Source organism: Saccopteryx leptura, chromosome 11 (genome assembly GCF_036850995.1).
Source record: "Saccopteryx leptura isolate mSacLep1 chromosome 11, mSacLep1_pri_phased_curated, whole genome shotgun sequence".
NCBI classification, from domain to species: Eukaryota; Metazoa; Chordata; class Mammalia; order Chiroptera; family Emballonuridae; genus Saccopteryx; species Saccopteryx leptura.
In genome coordinates, this window is record NC_089513.1 from 23,488,570 (window position 1) to 23,506,365 (window position 17,796).

Consider the following 17,796-nt stretch of genomic DNA (forward strand, 5'->3'; position numbering starts at 1 on the left):
TTTTTAAGAAATATAGTTAAAATAAAATGATAAGGTTAAAAGGAAGTGATAATGGCTAAAACAAAGAGATAAGAGAATATCAGAAAGTTGGGTGGCAACATTAATGGTGGATAATCTGAAATGAGGTTAAAAGCATTAAAAGGATGAAAATGGGCAGCTGTAATAGAAAAAGATAAAAATATGAAGAATTAATGATAATTAATAGGCATCAAAAATGTAGCTGATACATACATGAGACAAAGGTTATAGAAACACAAAAGAGTTTAATAAAACTATACTATTATAGCTGAATTTTAATAACCCTTTTTGGAATTAAGATTCCATAGACAAAAAATAAATAAGCACATAGAAGAATTTAATGATGCAATTAATAAGTCAATTTAATATGTCTTTCTCTCAAATCAAAACTTTGCATTTTATATGTCCAAAATCAATCAAGTACCTGGCTACAAATAAAAATTTATAAAATCTTAAAAAATAGAGATTTTACAGATTTATATTCTCTGCTTATAATCCTATAAAACTGGATATCAAGAATTATAAAATATCAAAAGATCCTAAGGGTAGATACAGAAGACACTGAATTCTTCTTCATTGTGAGATTAGGAGTCATTCTATTACATTAAAAATTTAAACCTAAAGAAAATGGATTATTTTCCAGCAAACCAACTCTCAAGTTTGACCAAGAAAAAGTAGAGAGCTTGACTATGTCAATTATCATAGAAGCGATTGGAAAGATGATTTGAGGTCGATGGTTTAAAAATGCATCAGGTCAACACTACTGCACGTCGACAGTAGAACTCTTCAGTGTAGGAGAGAAGAAAATGGGGTGGGGCAGATGGTGAGGCCGGAGGGAGAGGGGATGAAAATGGGGAGGGGACAGTGGACAGGGGCATGCGTGATAGAAAAAGACAGTTTAAAAGACAGTCTCTAAAGCCCTCTTCTCCCCGGTCCCACACTTAAAATCCTTCTCTCTTTAAAGTCCAGCCACCAATGTTGATGTCCAGGTATCATTTGTACAACCAGGATCTACTGCTGGTAGTCTGGGGTGCTAGTGGACAATATCCGTTGTCCTGAGAATCTGTAAGTTTAGGGCTCCTGCCTCTCCTCATTCAGGGGTCAGTGAGGTGGGGAAGTGCGGGCGCAGGTGGGACAAGGTCACTCCAGGGAGCTCTCCTTTCCCATGAGGCTATTTGGGCTCCTTCAGAGGATATCTGGGCATATCACTGTCCACGGCCTGTGGACCAGGTGACCAGCTCTGGGCAAGCTTCTTAGACAGATGGGGATTTTTACTTCGGCCCATCCGTAACCATGCCCGGGACAGAGCCATACAGCACCTGCCCACCAGCCTGGCTTGCTGAGATTAGTTCCATCTCTGGGGAGACCTTGTTTAACCACATTTGGAAAGTACCATCCATTTTTCTGCATCTTAGCCCCAAAAGTGTTTTTAAAAAACATGTCATCACTCCTGTGTGACTTGTCTTGGTAAATGAATTCCGTGGTGAACACCACTTCACCCAGGCATCTATTTCTTATATCAAACTAGTTGATAATTTGTCTCTCTATTTTGACATAAATATCTGGTCATCTTGGTCCTAGTGTATTACAGAATTTCTGGGGCCCTTTGGTTTTTCCAGATGTGCTGGCCATGTTTTTTCCTTTTTCTGACTTACTTAGCTTTTATCCATTTGCCTTCAAACAAGTTTGGCAGCTTGTAATACAGTTAACTTTTCATTCCGAAGGGGGTTAAAATGGGAGCTTGGGAGGAAAAAAAAACACCCTGAAACCCAGGTCCCTGTGACCAAAGTGGCCCCTTGTAAATGGCAAGGGAGGGGAAAGATAATGTTGCCTGAGTGAGTTGGAAGAATTTCCATATTTAACTTATTTTTCTCTCCTGGAAATCCAATAAAAGACAGTTCCCATCTGATCTAATTCTGGGGTGGAGCTTCTCAAAGGCTTAATGGGGAGGAGAGATGATTTCCTAGGGCAATTTATTGGGTTACCTCTGGTTTTATCATCTCATGTTAGAATACCTTAGTTAGGGGTCTCCCTTCTGTTGGGGGTGAGGCTGGGAGCCTGGCAGGGGGCAAAGCCCCTGTGCTTCCTCTGGAGGCATCAGATCGCAGGATGGGGGGCTGCCCCACCTTCACGCCCCCTTCCTACCCTGAGATTTTATGAGCCTCCCTGCTCTTCCTGCTGGGAACTCCTGGGTTTCCGAAGGGTCATGGTTCTTTCTTCCTCCCGTGCTGGTGAGCCTGCAGGCAGAGGCACCAACAGAGTGAGGAAGTGGAGGGTGGTGAGCCTCGGGAGTTGCTCCCAGACATTTGTGTAGAAGGAGGGACAGTTTAAAACTGTCCCCATTAGTGCGCAGCACCGGGTCTGTCAATTCTCCAAGAGCCTCAGGGCACGGCTTCCTGAGTCCTGTCATGCTAATCTTGTTTTCTTGTGTCCACTCCATTTCCTAAGACTCTTCACACTATCACCCAGCCGGCAAATGTCTTTGTGGCTGTGTCTGTTGTACAGAACTTGGTGGTCTGCTAACTGTCCGTTAACTGCTAACTATTATTATGCTGATTATCTGTATCAGGCACTGGCAAACTATTGCTTGTAGGCAAATCCAGCTTGCTGCCTGCTTAATAAAGTCTTACTGGCACACAACCACACTCGTTACTCTATGTACCATCCAAGGCTATTTTTTTGCTACAATGACACAGTTGGGTATTTGCAAAAGCCGATTGTATGGCTTCCAGAGTGAAAAAAAATTATTTGACCCTTTCTAGAAAAAGTTTGCTAACTCCTGATCTATATTTTATATATAACTAATGATTGAATGCAAATGAATGACTATATTAATTTGGAAGCCAAATTATAAAATTTGTGGATAATTGTTTGTTCTTCTAGGCCCCAGGTTAACCATTAAACTTATCACAGATCTCATAGGACCTCTAATACCCACAAGCAAATAAGGAAATGGAATAAATTTCCCCGACAATTCATAAATTCAGGCATTTTCCTCAACTGAAATTTCTGCCATTAGTTGCTGGTTTGAGCTACACTGAGAAATTCTTGTCTTCCATAATAAAAGTCACATAGAAGATTCCAATTAAATAATTTCTTCCTGCTATGAAATATCATCTTGTCTCTTACTCGGACCACTAACTGTTTGAGACTCCCTATTTAGATACTTCCTGTGCTCTAGCTGTCCCTATTTTGACTCTGAAACTTTATCAGTGTGAAATTTCTGTCTTTTATGTGAAGAAAGCTGCATGTGCCCATCAGCTCTGTACACTACAGTGCCTTCAATTCTTTGCACATGTCCTCTGAATTTTCACCCACTTGGTATCCACTGAGGAGTCATTCAGCAAGTTCAATTTTATAGCATCTATGATTTAGCTAAACATGCCAACAAGATTATTTCTTAGTCATCTTCTCAAAAGACTAAATACAAATAATATTCTTGATTCACGTCAGTGACATTTGAAACACATGCCCTGCTTCTAATTCCAGTAAGCTCACTACCAACTTCCTCTAATGTCACACGATGGGCAGTTATGGCGGTTTAGGCGGAGAGGAAACCAGCATCAGGAAAGAGAGAGACAGCGGTGTTGGGTTCTACACAGGTGCAACAAGAGGCAGAGAAGGCGGGTGCGGCAACTGATTGACCCAGACTGAGGCTGCAGGGAGTGGACACAGGCCCAGGCAGAGCGTGTTTCTGCCTGGAGCTTGGCTAGTCACCGCTGGGGGACTTCTCTTCTCCACTGCTTTTCACTGTCAGGTAATAGATGCGGTTGGCCTCCGGGTAGGTGACTTTGCTGAGGGGCAGCTTGTAGATGGCGGGATTATTGGTGGTCAGGAGCAGGAAGATGAGGGCGGAGAGGCAGAAGGCCCAGGTGCCTGGTGGCACGCCAACCTGGAAAGAGAAGCACTGGGGTCTGAAAATGTCCCCAGGCTCCAGGGACCCTGGGGGAGAAGGATGTGGTAGGGGCTGAGGGTAGGGACTCTTCCCTAGTGACAGCATTGGTTTCTGGAGTCATAAGGACAAAGGAATTGGTCTAAGAATTTGAGGTGTTGTCACCTATGGGCACACCAGAATCTTTAAAGGATGGAGCTAACAATTGGCCTAGGAGTGGATGACCTTCAACATCTAGCCAAACAAGATTCCAAGTGTCCTGAATCCCCAGTAGGGAGGGGCACGGTGGTCAGGAGAGTCCAGACTTACCACTGCCATTATGTTGGAGAGCGCTGCTCCCATGTACGCACTGAACAGGGCTGTGGAGAAACAGCGTCCTCGAGTCGGCTTCCCAGGGCCCACTCCACCCGTCCCCAAAGCAGAGATCCCAGCCTGTCTTTAGCAGCCTCAGTGTCTAGACCACAGCCTGACCTCAGGCATGTATGCCCGACATTATCAGTTATCCTTGCAGCTAAGCGTGGCCCATCTCCCACCAGACAGCATTCTCTGAGGGCAGAAAGTAAAGCTGACATATCCTTTTATCCTCTCCCTCTTCCATGGTGGCCTTGCATGGAGTCGGGGGTCATTAAGCATTTTTGCTTGTCCCCACTGACCTTGGGGATGGCTGGATGAGTACCATGGGAGGGGGAGGGGTCAGACTCTGTGTGTTCTAGACAAGGGCTCTCCTGGCCAAGGTTCTGAGCAACCATGATGCTATTGAACCTTCACCAAGTCCTGCCGGAACTGGACCTTATTGGGTCTCTGGGCTCATGCCTAGGAGCCAGGCATCTGGGTTTGACCACAGGATGTGGGCCCCCAGGACAGTTAGGGAGCTCTGCCACACCCTAGTGCCTCTGGACAAGCTCCTCTGCCCTGCCCCTTTGCTCTCTCTGTCTCTGCCCAGAACCCCTCCTCCCCGTCTCTGCCTACCTGTCCCTCCCTCTGCAGCCTTCCCAGAAGGTCTTAGCCGCGGGAACCTGCCACTTGTCTGAAGGCCAAAGGCAGTTACAGTCTGAACCTGAAAATATGCGGCACTTTTGACTTCACAAATATTTACTGATCCCACTGTCTCCATGTCCACCTTCATGCTGGTTCCTGAGGGGCACACAGGGACATGGGAGCCACTGGGCTTTTCCATACCAAAGTGGGAGAAAACAAAGGAAAGCTCTCCTGGATTCCAGTCTGTCTTCCCCTGTCTCTGGTTTTGCTTATTAAAATCCTGCTGTTTCCAGAGAACGTAAGCAAACCGGGGCAAGAAGGCTCTGGGAAAGACAGGACTGCGGCTCGAGTCCTCCTTCTGCCATTGATAGTTTGTCCAAGTTCATTAACCCCTCGGAGCCTCATTTCCTCATCTGTAAAATGGGTTGACAGTCTATGCCTGGCAGCGATCTTGGGAGGATTAACTGAGTTCACATGTTGTTTATATAGCACTGAGCATGGTGCTGGGTGCAGATACAATGAGGACTGTGGCCAGTTTCTCGGCGGACAAAGCATTCTCTCTTTACTCTGTGGGATTCTAGCTTCCCTCGTGCTATGTTATGTTTTCCTTAGATCTCAGTGCTCCCAGGCACACCATCACACTAGATCTTTCCACCAATCTTTTTAGATGTCACCACCTTCATAATTGTGCAGTGACCTTTCTTCTGCTAGACCATGGGTTCATGAGGATGTGGCCACCACTGTGTCTCCTGTGCCTTGCCTTGGGCCCGGCACAGTGGGGCCTCACACATCTCTGTTGAATGAAGAACTGTTGAGACAGGGATGCTGCCACTAGCCCGTATGATTTCCTCGTAAACTTTCCAGTGCTGTGTGAATATAATAGCAGGAATAGTGGGTGTGGCTCCATCTGACAGAGAAGGAACCTCAAGTCCCCCAGCTGGGAAGACTCATGCCACTGGTCGTTCTATCACTGCTGCTCAGTTCTGACTAGTGGTCACCTTCGATTTCACATCCATAGGGGCGGGGTGGGGAATAGCAGAGGGACTTGGTTGTCAGCTTTCCCAAGTACCTACCGCAGACCAGGGACAGCAGGTGGGTCTGCCAGGTGAGGGCGTAGAACATGCCCCCGATGGCAATGCAGGAGAGGACGCAGTTGTAGCTCCAGAGGCCCATGTAGATCACCTCGAAGGGCGTGGCCACCGTCAGGGCTGTGGGACAAGGTGTGGTGTTTCTGGCTGCTCTGGGTCACAGCACAAAGGCCACCCTGTGGCTAGTACTGGGACTCAGGGTGGCCTCTTTCCAGTTGTCGTCGTCCCCCCCCCCCCCCCCCCCCCGTCTATTCAAGAGCCTCTACAGATGGGGTCTGGTCTTTGGAGACCAACAATGGGAAGAGAGCAGTGGTTTCCAAACAGTTTTTAGAAATATATCACACAGAGGTATGACTACTTCCAGGGCGAGGGAAGGCCAGGGCCATGGGACTCAGGCCTTCTCTTTGGCCAGAGCAGCTGGAGTCTTAGCAAGAAAGATTTCAATCAAAAATGTTCTGCTTCAAATGGTTGAGAAAAAGGATGAATGTGCACACATGGATATATGGAGATAGAAAAGTGATACAGCAAAATGGGCAGGATGTGAACACAGGCAAATCTGGGACAAGAATGGTGGGCGCCCCTTGTGCTATTCTTGCTTTTGATAGGTTTGAAATTTTTTCTGCATAACTTTGTTTTCCAGGTTTTGCTTCTGAGACATTTTTGAAAAATACTGGAAGAAGTCAATAGGTTCCTATTCCCAATGCCCTGAACGCTCATTTCTGACTCTATTGCCCACATACACTTATATAAATGTGTGTACATACATGTACACATATGTAGAAATATTAAATCACATTTGTCAAGTGATGATACAATTTTTGGGAGAATTTTTTGTTTTAGCCTCTTTGAAATTTCAAGTGTCCGCTCACTGATGCCCCTGCCTGGCCAGCTTACACTCCCTACCCTTCTCCCACCCTCGGCTTCGGGCTCAGTCTGCAGGCCAGCTGGTCTTTACTCTCCTGGTATCTCTCCACATGCTTCACTATCGCAGTCTGCTCCCTTTGGAGACACAAGAAAGGGAAGAGTAAGTTCCCAATGTGTTTGAAAGCTCCAGTGGAGATTGGAGATCTAGAATATTTGTTGGGCATGTGGGAAAATGACCTTAGGAAGATGATCCCTGCAGAGAGGGGCCCTGTCCTACCTGCTAGCATCCCCACGATTGAGCCAATGGCCGCGTGCAAGCAGATGAGTGGCGAGCAGATGAACAGGGCCACCAGGAACAAGCCGCCCGTCCAGGGGTTGTCACAGCCATACACCTGGCCAACGCCGACCGGGATGGCCTGTAGCAGCTGCAAAGAAAACAGAATCCAGGTCACTGGAGTGTGGGCTGATAACACAAAGAGCAGGCCTCAGGGCCAGGAGCGAGCCGTTCCTGAGGTGGTGGGCGGGTAATGGGGTGGAACGGGAGCATGGCTGTGTGTGAGAGGGGATGGGAAGGCACAGGCTGGAACAAACAGTTCCTCACTCCACCACCTAGCAAGCATCTGAGCACCCCTCATGCAAAGCCAAGCAGGGCTTCTCAGCTCCGGGGTTGGGCAGGGTGTTTCTGAGGGACACATGGCTTCTGCTTTGAGGGGACCAGAGGACACGTCCTCTCCAGACTGCCATTGGGGGTTTCAGGGCACTATGGGATTACTCTACACCTTCTGAAATCCTAAAAATATTCCAGGCCATTATGATGGATGATTGGACCAAAGGTCACTCAGCACACTGGTGGCCTAGCCTAGGCGACAGCCTCTGAGCTTGACCCCTGCTCTGTCTGTGGCTGCTGCACATCCCAGGATTAGGAGGCCATGGGAAGGAGGGGGAGGCACTTTCTCTGCTGTCAAAGAGCACTTAGCATTAAAGAAAGGTGACGTGAAAAACATGTGGAGAACAGCACGAAGCCCAACTGTCCCCAAGCCCAAGTGTCATTGGGTCATGTTGGCATTAAAGACGACTGATTGGCAGTGATGTCAGATGGCCTCTTTCTCATCAGGCAGAATTGCTACTCTGGCTGTCTTTTGAGGACATGAAGGAAGGGAGGGAGATTGACCAGGACCTCAGGGGTTTCTAATGTGCAACGGAGTTTGGGGACCAATGGATTAGTTATTGCTAATCTAATACAGATGCTGGGAGTTCATTGTCTTTCTCCCACTGGTGAAATTTTGTACTTTTCAACAACTTGATTGAATTCTGAAGTTAGTCTGATTCCTTTGTGTGAGGTGTCTCGGGGAGCCTTTAAGCCTTGTCCACCCTTGTCTCTGAGTTGGTGGCCTTTTAATAACCAGCACTGTTCGGACCAGACCCCGCAGACTTATGCAAGGACCGACAGGGTGGGGGCCCTGTGTTATTCAAAGGAACCGTGAAAACACTTTGTACCAGTCCAGGGAATTCAGCTTATTCGGGGGAACAGGCTGGAAATCTACTCAGTAAATACTCCGCGACTTCCCAAAGTCTGAGGAATGCAGGGTGCCAAGGGGACTCCAGCTCCCACCTTCCCATCTGGGAACGCGGGTTTTAAGCCCAAGCAGTCAAGAATGAGAGGAATGAGGGTACAAGCTGCCTTGGAATGGAGCCTGGCTTTAGAATGAAGCTTCCTCCACTGGGTCCCATATTTCAGCCTGGTGAACTGTGGCCCCGGGCGGCCTGCCCTCCCCTCCACACCGCTCTCCAGGCCACCACTGACACCCTGGTGTGAGGGGCAGTCAGGTGTGCTGGTGGAAATTTACTGCGCACCAGCCTCCTTGTACTCCAGATAATCCTTTTGCAACAATAACGTGCCTATTCAACAAAAGAGGTAGTCACTCTCGTCATTGTTTCCAAGAGAAAGAGGGAAATGACATTGATTCTTAACAACTCAGACTGGATGGTGTGGAAGAGAAGGAGCCTGTGGTCAGAGTGGTGGTGTGGTGAGGGCCTCAGAGAGTGAGCTTGGGTTTCAGGGAATGCAGATTTGGGTCCTACCACTTTCTGTTTATTTTGAGGATGAACGAGAGGCTTCTCTTTTCTGTGGCCCTTTCCACTCTGGTCCCCCTAAGCGCTGGACTGTTCAGTCTCATAGTACAGGATGGTGGGGGGGCTCTCTGACAAGGCTGCCTGTCACTGCAGCTGTCACTTGGACCATGCCTCATGGGACAGTGGTTCTGTGCCTCAAAGGCAGTGTCTGATTGCCAGGTGGCTGATCATTGATGATTCTATCAAAATTGGCTTAGTCCCTACCTCACCCCAGCCATTTTCTGGTTTTGAGGGTGGGCCTTCCCTTAAACACAGGCTTCTGTCTTTTCTCTTTGCTTAGACTGAAGCTCTAATCCTGCCTCTGATCCTACGGTAGCCCCAGCCCTAGACACAACTTCGAAAAGGGTTTGTACTGTCGGCAGCAGCGTTTGCACTTGGGGCCGGGAAGCCTGTCCTTTTCCAATGGGGTTAGATTTGCAGTGTGCCTGTCCCCGAAGGACTTACGCCATCCAGTCTGCCCCTGAGCGGTGGCCTCGGAGCTCAACACCCATCAGCAGTAAGCACATCGAGACAACAGGCACGGCTAGGGGCAAAGGGCTCAGGAAGCAGATCACACAAACAATAGTTGAGGACATTAAGTCACCTTTTTAAATATTCAAAAGGTGGTCATGGAAAAACAGTATTTGGAGAGCTAGAACTAATGGGTGAAAAGAACCTCTAACACTTAAAGGCACCAAACAATGGGGTGGACTGTGGTGAGAAACAGAGGGGTTCGCCCCACTGCGATGCCCTCAGCTGCGTGGGCAGGTTCTGCCATGGACCAAGGGGGTGGTGGTTCGAAGCTTGGGCTCTGCGTCAGGACGCCTGGGTTCTAAGCTCAGGCACTAGCTGTAGTTTGACTTTGGGCAAGAAACCCTGTCTGTGCCTTAGTTTTCTCATCTGTAAAATGGGGATAATGATAGTACTTCCAGTATGGGCTTTTTATGAGGGTTAAATGAATAGCGTTTGTTGCAGAATAAGCTTGCCCTCGTGCTAGCTGCTGGCATCTTGAGGTTTGTTAACAAGGCCAAAATTGTACAATTCTATATATTTTATCATATGGTAGATTTCTATTACACCCCTTCCTCTATGATGTCCAGAGATCCGAAGATCAATGAATATGACCATTTGTGATAGTAGGATACAAAACATGGTTTTCAACTTCGGCATTGACATTTTTGGCTGGATAGCTCTTAGTTATGGGAGGGGGTGCCCAGTGCATGGAAGGATGTGGAACAGCAGCCCTGGCCTCTGTTCACTAGATGCCAGCAACACCCCTACATCCCCAGTCCTGACACTTAAAAATGTCCGCGGACATTGCCTACTGTCCCCAAGAAGGCACAATCACCCCTGCTTGAGAACATTGATGTGGAAAGCATGTGAAAGTTCACCCTCAAATTCTATAGATAATATCTTCTTCAAACCTGATTTTAAAACTTTATTTTAGTGTCTTGCTCTTTCACCCAACTATCCATCTTATGTAATATTTCCCCCTCAATCCCACCATCCATACTGTCAGCCTAACGCTAGACTCTTGTTTATTATCTGTTTTTCTGGGGAGAAGGCAGGCTTCACTAAGGCAGGAATGTTGCTGTCCCCATGTCATTCAGTGTCTGATAAAGGCACAGATTAGGTCTTCAGTAAGGATTTGTTGAAAGAACATGTGAAGGTGGCAGTGGCCCTTTCCTGTCCTCTTCGCCACCAGACCCATCGCCTGGGGGAGGGACATGCAGAGAAGCTGTGAACCTGGGGTAATGCCCAAACCCACTAGTGAGAAGGTCTGTGGTGGAGTCGGGGTGGCAGCTCATCTGCTCTTGGGTAACTTACCAAGGGCACTTCGATCTCCGTCCAGGTGATGTTGGGCACTGAAGACACAGGCTCCACCAGTGTTGTGGGGAAGAAGAGGTTGTAGCTGCCGGTAGCTGCTAGGTACAGGGTCACTGCGATGTTGAAGGGCAGCGTAAAGACTGGGAGGTCCCACTTGCTGAAGATGGAATTCAAGGCACTAGAAAGAACTGGGCTGGAGGTGGAAGAAGCAAAGTGTTAATCACTGTGCTCATTCTTAGGTATATGATCTCTTCAGCTCCGGCCACTGTGCCATTTATTGTCCCCTCTCCTTGGCCCACTCACTCATGGCTCCCTTGAGACTCTAGTAGTCCCCTGGTCTCTGAGTGGGAATAGGGTGTTCGTTTTAAGGCTGCACCTTTGAGAAACAAAATTCAAAAGTAATACAACCTGTCTTACATAGAAAACGTTATAATTTAAATATTAATTTTGTTCATTAAACCAAGAAAGCTTAACAAAATGTAATTCTTACAAAGCATCATATGTTACCTTGGGAGCATCAAAATGTGCAATGGCTCCTATGCTGAGCTGTGATCATGTTTTAGGGTCTGGACCTCCAGGAGGAGGTGGCCAGGGTCCATATATGGTCACATGCAGGATTGGATTCAGTTCAAGTATTTTGAACTACTCTGGAAAGGAAAGCTTGAGCTGTTTGTGTTCTCTCTCTTCTTGGCCTCTTCCTACGGAAGAGCATAGATTTTGGGGAAAGAGGGAGCTGGTGCACAGGCTAACTACAGGCTGAGTGAGCAATGTTAGGTAATTAATCTTCCTTAGATTTCGTTTCCTGAGAAGGGACCACATACCCTAGACACCCAAGAACCTACGTCTTCCACACTCACTGAGCTCAGGACAAAACGTGAAATCACATGATTTGGTTGACTGGTCTACTTTTACTGAATGACTATGAATCACAAATGGGCATTTAAGATTGCCTGAAAACCCTACTACCCCATCCCTAGCAAATTAACTTTCCAACTTGCTGAGACAACTACTTCGTGTTTCTCTCTTTCTTCTCAAATCTTGACAAGGTGAAGAATGCTTCATTTCCCGAACCGTGAGAGCCACACTCCGACTGCCTTGGGTCCCGCCCTCCTCTCTGCCCTTTACATATAGTAGCGATGTTCCTGCTCCTGTTCCAGGCCGATTCTTTTCCCTGCATTTTGGGATCCAATCTGCTGCAAAGATTTCCCTCCTGCAATTCCCTCCTCTCTCTCTTTCTCTCTTTTCTCTGGACCACTCGCGTAAGTATACACACATATTCTGGTATCTACTATTTTAAAAAATCTTCCCCCTTTAATCTGATGTCTGCTCAGTTGTTGCCCCATTTCTCTGCTTCCATTCACAGCAGTGCTCCTCAAAAGTATTGTCCCTCTTTGCTACCCTTGATCTTTTTATACCCATTATTTCCTAAACCCCACTCTTACCAGAGTTCTCCCATGCCATGGAGATGACTCCTGTCCAGTTCACCAGTGGCATCTACTTTGCCAAATCCATGGTCATTCCCTGTCCCCTTCAGTTGGCCGTTGGACCTCCTGGCTGGATTGAAACTGTCCGGGCTGCCACGACTGTGCACAGCCTTAGTTTCCTCCTCTCCTCAGCTGCCCTCGCTGCTCTCCCTCAGCGGTTCTTCCTCTTCTGCCAATTTCTAAACATTAAAAGATCCTATGACCCGCTCTTAGGTTTTCTCTCTCTCTCTTTAAAAGCTTCTCATTCTGGGTAATATCTATAGTCCCATGGATGAAAATGTCTTCTATATGCTTCTGCCTTCCAAATCTTGACTGTAGCACTAAGATTTGCATATGCAATGACCTACTCATTATCTCTACTTGGGAGTTCAGAGTTTACCATGTCCAAACAGACCCTCAATTTGCATCCTGTCTCCAACCACCAACCTGTTCGTCTTAGTCTTCTCCATCAACCCAGGAGCTCAGGCAAATTATAGGAGCATCTGAGTCCTCCCTCACAGCCATCACACTCCACAGCCTCTCAGGAAGTCCTGTGGCCTCTACCTCCTTTAAAATATACCCAAGCCCGCCCTGGCCGGTTGGCTCAGTGGTAGAGCGTCGGCCTGGCGTGCAGGGGTCCCGGGTTCGATTCTCGGCCAGGGCACACAGAAGAAGCGCCCATCTGCTTCTCCACCCCTCCCCCTCTCCTTCCTCTCTGTCTGTCTCTTCCCCTCCCACAGTGAGGCTCCATTGGAGCAAAGATGGCCCGGGCTCTGGGGATGGCTCCTTGGCCTCTGCCCCAGGCGCTAGAGTGGCTCTGGTCACGACAGAGCGACGCCCTGAAGGGGCAAAGCATCTCCCCCTGGTGGGCAGAGTGTCGCCCCCTGGTGGGCGTGCTGGGTGGATCCCAGTCGGGCGCATGCGGGAGTCTGTCTGACTGTCTCTCCCGGTTTCCAGCTTCGGGGGGAAAAAAAAAAAAAAAAAAAAAAAAAATATATATATATATATATATATATATATATATATATATATATATATATACCCAAGCCCAACCACTTCTCACCACCTTCTTGAATATCAGCCTACTCCAAACCATTCTCATCCTTCGTGGGTTATTGCCGCAAACTCCTGACTTATCTCCAGCATGTATACTTGTCCAGCTAAAATCTATTCTCCCCACTGCAAGCAGAGTGATTTGTTTAAATTTAAACTGTATATATCCTATCATTCCTTTGCTTAAAACCCTTTAACTGCTTCCTGTCACAGTTGTAATGAAAATCAAAAGGCTTACTGGAACTACAGGTGCTGGTGCCTGGCCCTCTCCCGCATCTGCCCCCATCTCCGGCCACTCCTCCTCCATTCGGGTCCTCAGCCCCACTTGAACACATCCCGCTTCTGCAGTTGGGGTCTTTGCCCAGGCAGCTGCTGCCTGCAGCACCCTGCACCCCGACCTCCATATGCCAGGTGCCTTCTTATCATTTCAGTCAAATGTCCCCTCTGCAAAGTGGCCTTTCTGACATCCACATCTGGAACCACTCTCTGTTCTATTTGCCCCATTTTGCTTCCCTCAAAGGACTTATCACATGTTGAAATGGTCTTTTTAATTAGCCAGCTCCTGGGTTTATTTCTACCTCTGCCAAGGAAAATGCAAGCTCTCGGAGGATGGAGACCTTCTCTCGTTCACAAGGATCCCCAGCACTGGGAATAGCTCCTGCACACAGCAGGCACTTAGCAGGTATTTGTTGGATCAAGCTGGCAAGTGACATACTACTTACCCTGTGGATTGGATTTCAAGGACTACGTGAGATTTGTGAACAACTAGAGCAGGGGCACAGAGGTCAGCCCCGAGTAGGGGGCTCTGTGGTGTTTTATCTTTAACATTGGGAAGTGAGGGTGGGGTGGGGACACGGCAGTCAGACTGCCACCCCGCGCAGCGTGGCTGAGGAACTGTGCCCAGGGGCTTAATCTATGTGGTTATAAACCGAATGCATGCAAATGAAGACAAGTCCTCCTATCCCTTGCAAGGGGGCCTGTGGGGACAGTAAGGAGCTCCCCACAGAATTGACTGCCTTAGCTGTTTGTCCTGATAGATTAAGAAAGAAACCCTAAGAAGAAACATACATTGCCCAGAATGCTTAATGTAGTAATTTATTTGCAAGCACTACTAAAAAGTAATGAAAGAGTACTTAAAGTAAATTACACTAGCTGCTTTTCAGTAACTCCAGACTTTGAAACGAGAGAAAGACATTTACTTCTTAGAGATGTTAAAAATCAGTCGGCATGTCTGAGGGGAGGTGAGCACAGGGGTTGGGGACACGGGTTCGGCTCAGGCTCCCTGCCACTGTGTGACAGTGAGCATGCTGGGGACCCTTGGCCCTTGGATACTGCAGACCTGATGAGGCTCATGTGTGGAAAAGACTTCGCCTCCCTGCACTCGTTGGCTACTTCTTCTTAATACCCTTCCACTTTCTTTTCTCTTCCTTCTGCAAAATGAGGGGATTCCACAGTAAGATCTCAACTGTTGCTTCTCATTCAAAGACTCTGCTTTAAATATAGAAGTTCTAGTCCAAGAAAGCTCGATGCTTCTGTCACAAGTGAGTTTTCAGCTTTTGCATATTGGTTAGGCCACAGGGTAGATGATTACCACAGAGCATGGAGTTGAATAGTGCAGGCTCTGGGTTCGGCAGGCAAGCGCTGATAACTTTTACAGAGTGTGACCTGGGGACAAGTTACTTAACCTCTCTATGCCTTGGTCTTTCCTTCTGTAATTTGGGGACAATAATAGCCCTACCTTGCTGAGTACGATGCATGTAGGATTTACTCAATAAATGTTAGCTTTTCTTAAGAAGCCTATCATGCATGGAAGAATATCAGCATGATGCCAGCTGCGTGGTGTTTTATTGCTTTAAAGGGTCCTTGTCATTTCAAATTCAAAAACAATTCTGTTGTGTGCAACTGAACTCCTGGCTTTTCATGTGTCTTTCAGGACAAACCACCTTGATAATGAAGACACGGGGCCCCAGGACGATGCGTGTCCCCATTCAGGGTAAGACACAATCACCTTAGGGTTTGGGGGGTCTGTGAGCAGAAAGAATGAGGAGTCTCACCAGGCCATGGCGGTGAAGGCCACTGGAAACAGAAGCCACCAGTAGTAGTCAAACTTCTTGGAGAACACGGCCATCAGCAGTCCAACCAGCATCCCGTTGTACCCGTGGAGCCCGGAGGCAATGGCAGCCCTGGGGTCAAACAGAGTTACTCCACGTTTGAGTCCAGTGGCCCCTCCCTCCTGTTCTCACAAAAAAGGCCAGTTTACTGAATGAGTGTTGGGCAAACACATGGCTGCCAGCACCTTTGTAGACACACACGCACACACACACACACACACACACACACCTCCTTGGTTACCTTTGCTGATCTAGAATTAAATTATGCACTTCTGTCTTTTCTATGTCTAAGTTCTCAGGAGTCTCAGATCACTCCATCTAGAGGAAAATCTAAGAGAAACCTGAGGTGTGACACTGGGAAGTGTGTGTGTGTGTGTGTGTGTGTGTGTGTGTGTAAGAGAGGGGTGGTTGCGTGGAGGCCAGGACTATCTGGGGCAGCTGCAGATGGGGAGCTGGGAAGAAAAGAGGTTAGCAGAGGAGACCACTGGTGTTTGGAACCTCCTTGGGACTAGCATAACTGGCTGAGAAGCAGAAACTCCGTTTTTTGGGAAAATTATTATTTTTAATTGTGCTTGCATTTTCTCCATTTGTGTTCAGTGTTAGAATTTAGAATATTTCTGTTTTAATACCAGCTTCTCAGGCAAACTGAGCAAGATGGTTGATGTGTTCTGGCACGGTCCTGCGGCCTCAGTGGGTAGTGGGAATGAAACGAGGGAACCCAGGGGGGATACAATCGCGGGCACCCCTAAGGGCTGCCTCCACCGCTGCCCTTCCCTGTGGAGAGTGCCCCCTCCCAGATCTCGCTCTACCAAAATTCTAGCGTTGGTTGTCTAAAGGAAGCCCATTACTTTACATCCCTGCTCTGACCTTCAAAAATTTAAAGTTAGGCTCAATCTCAATGCCCAAAGCGTCTTCATCAGGATCATGTTCCATCAGGACACGGCTGCATCAGTGTTGCTGACCCTGAGTTCCTATCTGTGAAGTACAGTCTCCAGACCGGTGGGGGTGTGGTGGTGGGGACCCTGGGGGAGGGAGTGGTGGAGGGGGCGGTGGAGGCTATGACTAGGACTAGGATATGCGGCTGTGTCAGTGGTTCATTGCAGACCATGGTGAAGTCGTGGCTCTTTGGAAGGACATGTGTGTAGGGTGCCTAGGGTTTTGCACCTGCGGTATAGAACATGGTACTGACCTATCCGCAATGAAGCTCAAATCTCTTTTAGGTGCTGGAGTAGAACATGGAACATTTGAACTGGACTTCTCGTCTTGAACATGCTTAGCACATAGCCAGGGAGAGAAGATTCAAAAAGCTACTAGAGAACCATTCACTATAGTAATGGGGTATGTTCTGTGGTTGCTCAGAGAGAAAGGAAGGGTTAGAGTGCACCAGGGCAATCAGAGGTGGTCCCTGGAGGACGAGAGATTGAAGGAATGGTGGGATTAGATAGGCAGAAGCAAAAGTGCTCAATTGGGATCAAGTGTGACATTGAGTGGTAGGTAGGAGTGGAAGACAAATTGAAGGGTTGGATTTTTAACTGATGCATATTTGTCTTAAATTTGCCTTTTTTGAACTCTCCATTACATACTGTATTCTGAGACATTTCTTGCCTGTTATTCCTGTCCCTTTCAACTAGATTGCAAGCCCCATGAGGGAAGAACTGCCTAAATATTCTTCTGCATCCTCCTCAAAGGGAGTGTTCCCAGAAGACTCTACAGTCAAATGGAGCCTGACACTATTATTTGCTGTGAGCCTAGGAGTAGTCTAATTCTGTAAGGCTCTCCACTGACCTGCTCAAGGCTGATACTTGAGAGACCTTGGTCTGATTGATAGGATAAGGCTGGTGACCACTCAAGTGATTACCTGTCTACTTGTATGCCCCAAGACCCCAAACCAACATACAAAGGGACCCACCTGTCTTGGCTCAAGGCGAGGGCAGTTAAGGTTGAGACGACTGTCCCCAGAGCCCCAGCAATTGTCCACCAGGGATTCTGGACCAGGAGCCCTATGAAGATGATGAACCCGCTAAGAGGGTTGTTGACAAACATCACCTGGGCAGTCCCCCGCAGGACCCAGTCTGTGAACTGCAGGGCCAGCGGCTTATCTGAAAGAGTCAAGCAGAGCCATCAGCAGGGTGCAGCCGGGGCTTCCTTGCTGGGCCACTGGTTGGCGTGGCAACCAAGACAGAGAGGGATGCAAGAGCCAGGGCGTTTCCCGTCGTTCAGCCCGGCACCCAGCCCATCTCTGGTGGCCCGGCAGTCAGTCCACAGTGGGTGTGAGTTTTCGTCGCCCAGACTGCGGCTCCGTGCTGAGACCAATTTAACACTGTTCCAGCCATTGGCTTGGTTGGCAAGGAAGCCCCAGGAGCATTCCAAGGGAAATTTATTGATCCGAG

General features: G+C 48.0%; 1 protein-coding gene across 5 annotated transcripts in view; it reads right to left on the reverse strand.

Moving 5' to 3' along the window:
* Positions 1 to 354: 354 nt before the first annotated feature.
* Positions 355 to 17,796, reverse strand: part of LOC136383193 (urea transporter 2-like) — a 447,877-nt gene continuing 430,435 nt past the window's right edge. For all 5 annotated transcript variants that reach the window (XM_066352823.1, XM_066352819.1, XM_066352818.1 and 2 more), the window contains 7 exons: positions 17,316 to 17,505; positions 15,350 to 15,478; positions 10,780 to 10,972; positions 7,118 to 7,265; positions 5,962 to 6,096; positions 4,220 to 4,269; positions 355 to 3,910 (listed from right to left, as the gene is read on the reverse strand). In XM_066352823.1, the coding sequence (XP_066208920.1) occupies positions 3,728 to 3,910; positions 4,220 to 4,269; positions 5,962 to 6,096; positions 7,118 to 7,265; positions 10,780 to 10,972; positions 15,350 to 15,478; positions 17,316 to 17,505 (1,028 nt within the window). In that variant the 3' untranslated portion in view covers positions 355 to 3,727. The remainder of the gene's footprint in view (positions 3,911 to 4,219; positions 4,270 to 5,961; positions 6,097 to 7,117; positions 7,266 to 10,779; positions 10,973 to 15,349; positions 15,479 to 17,315; positions 17,506 to 17,796) is intronic.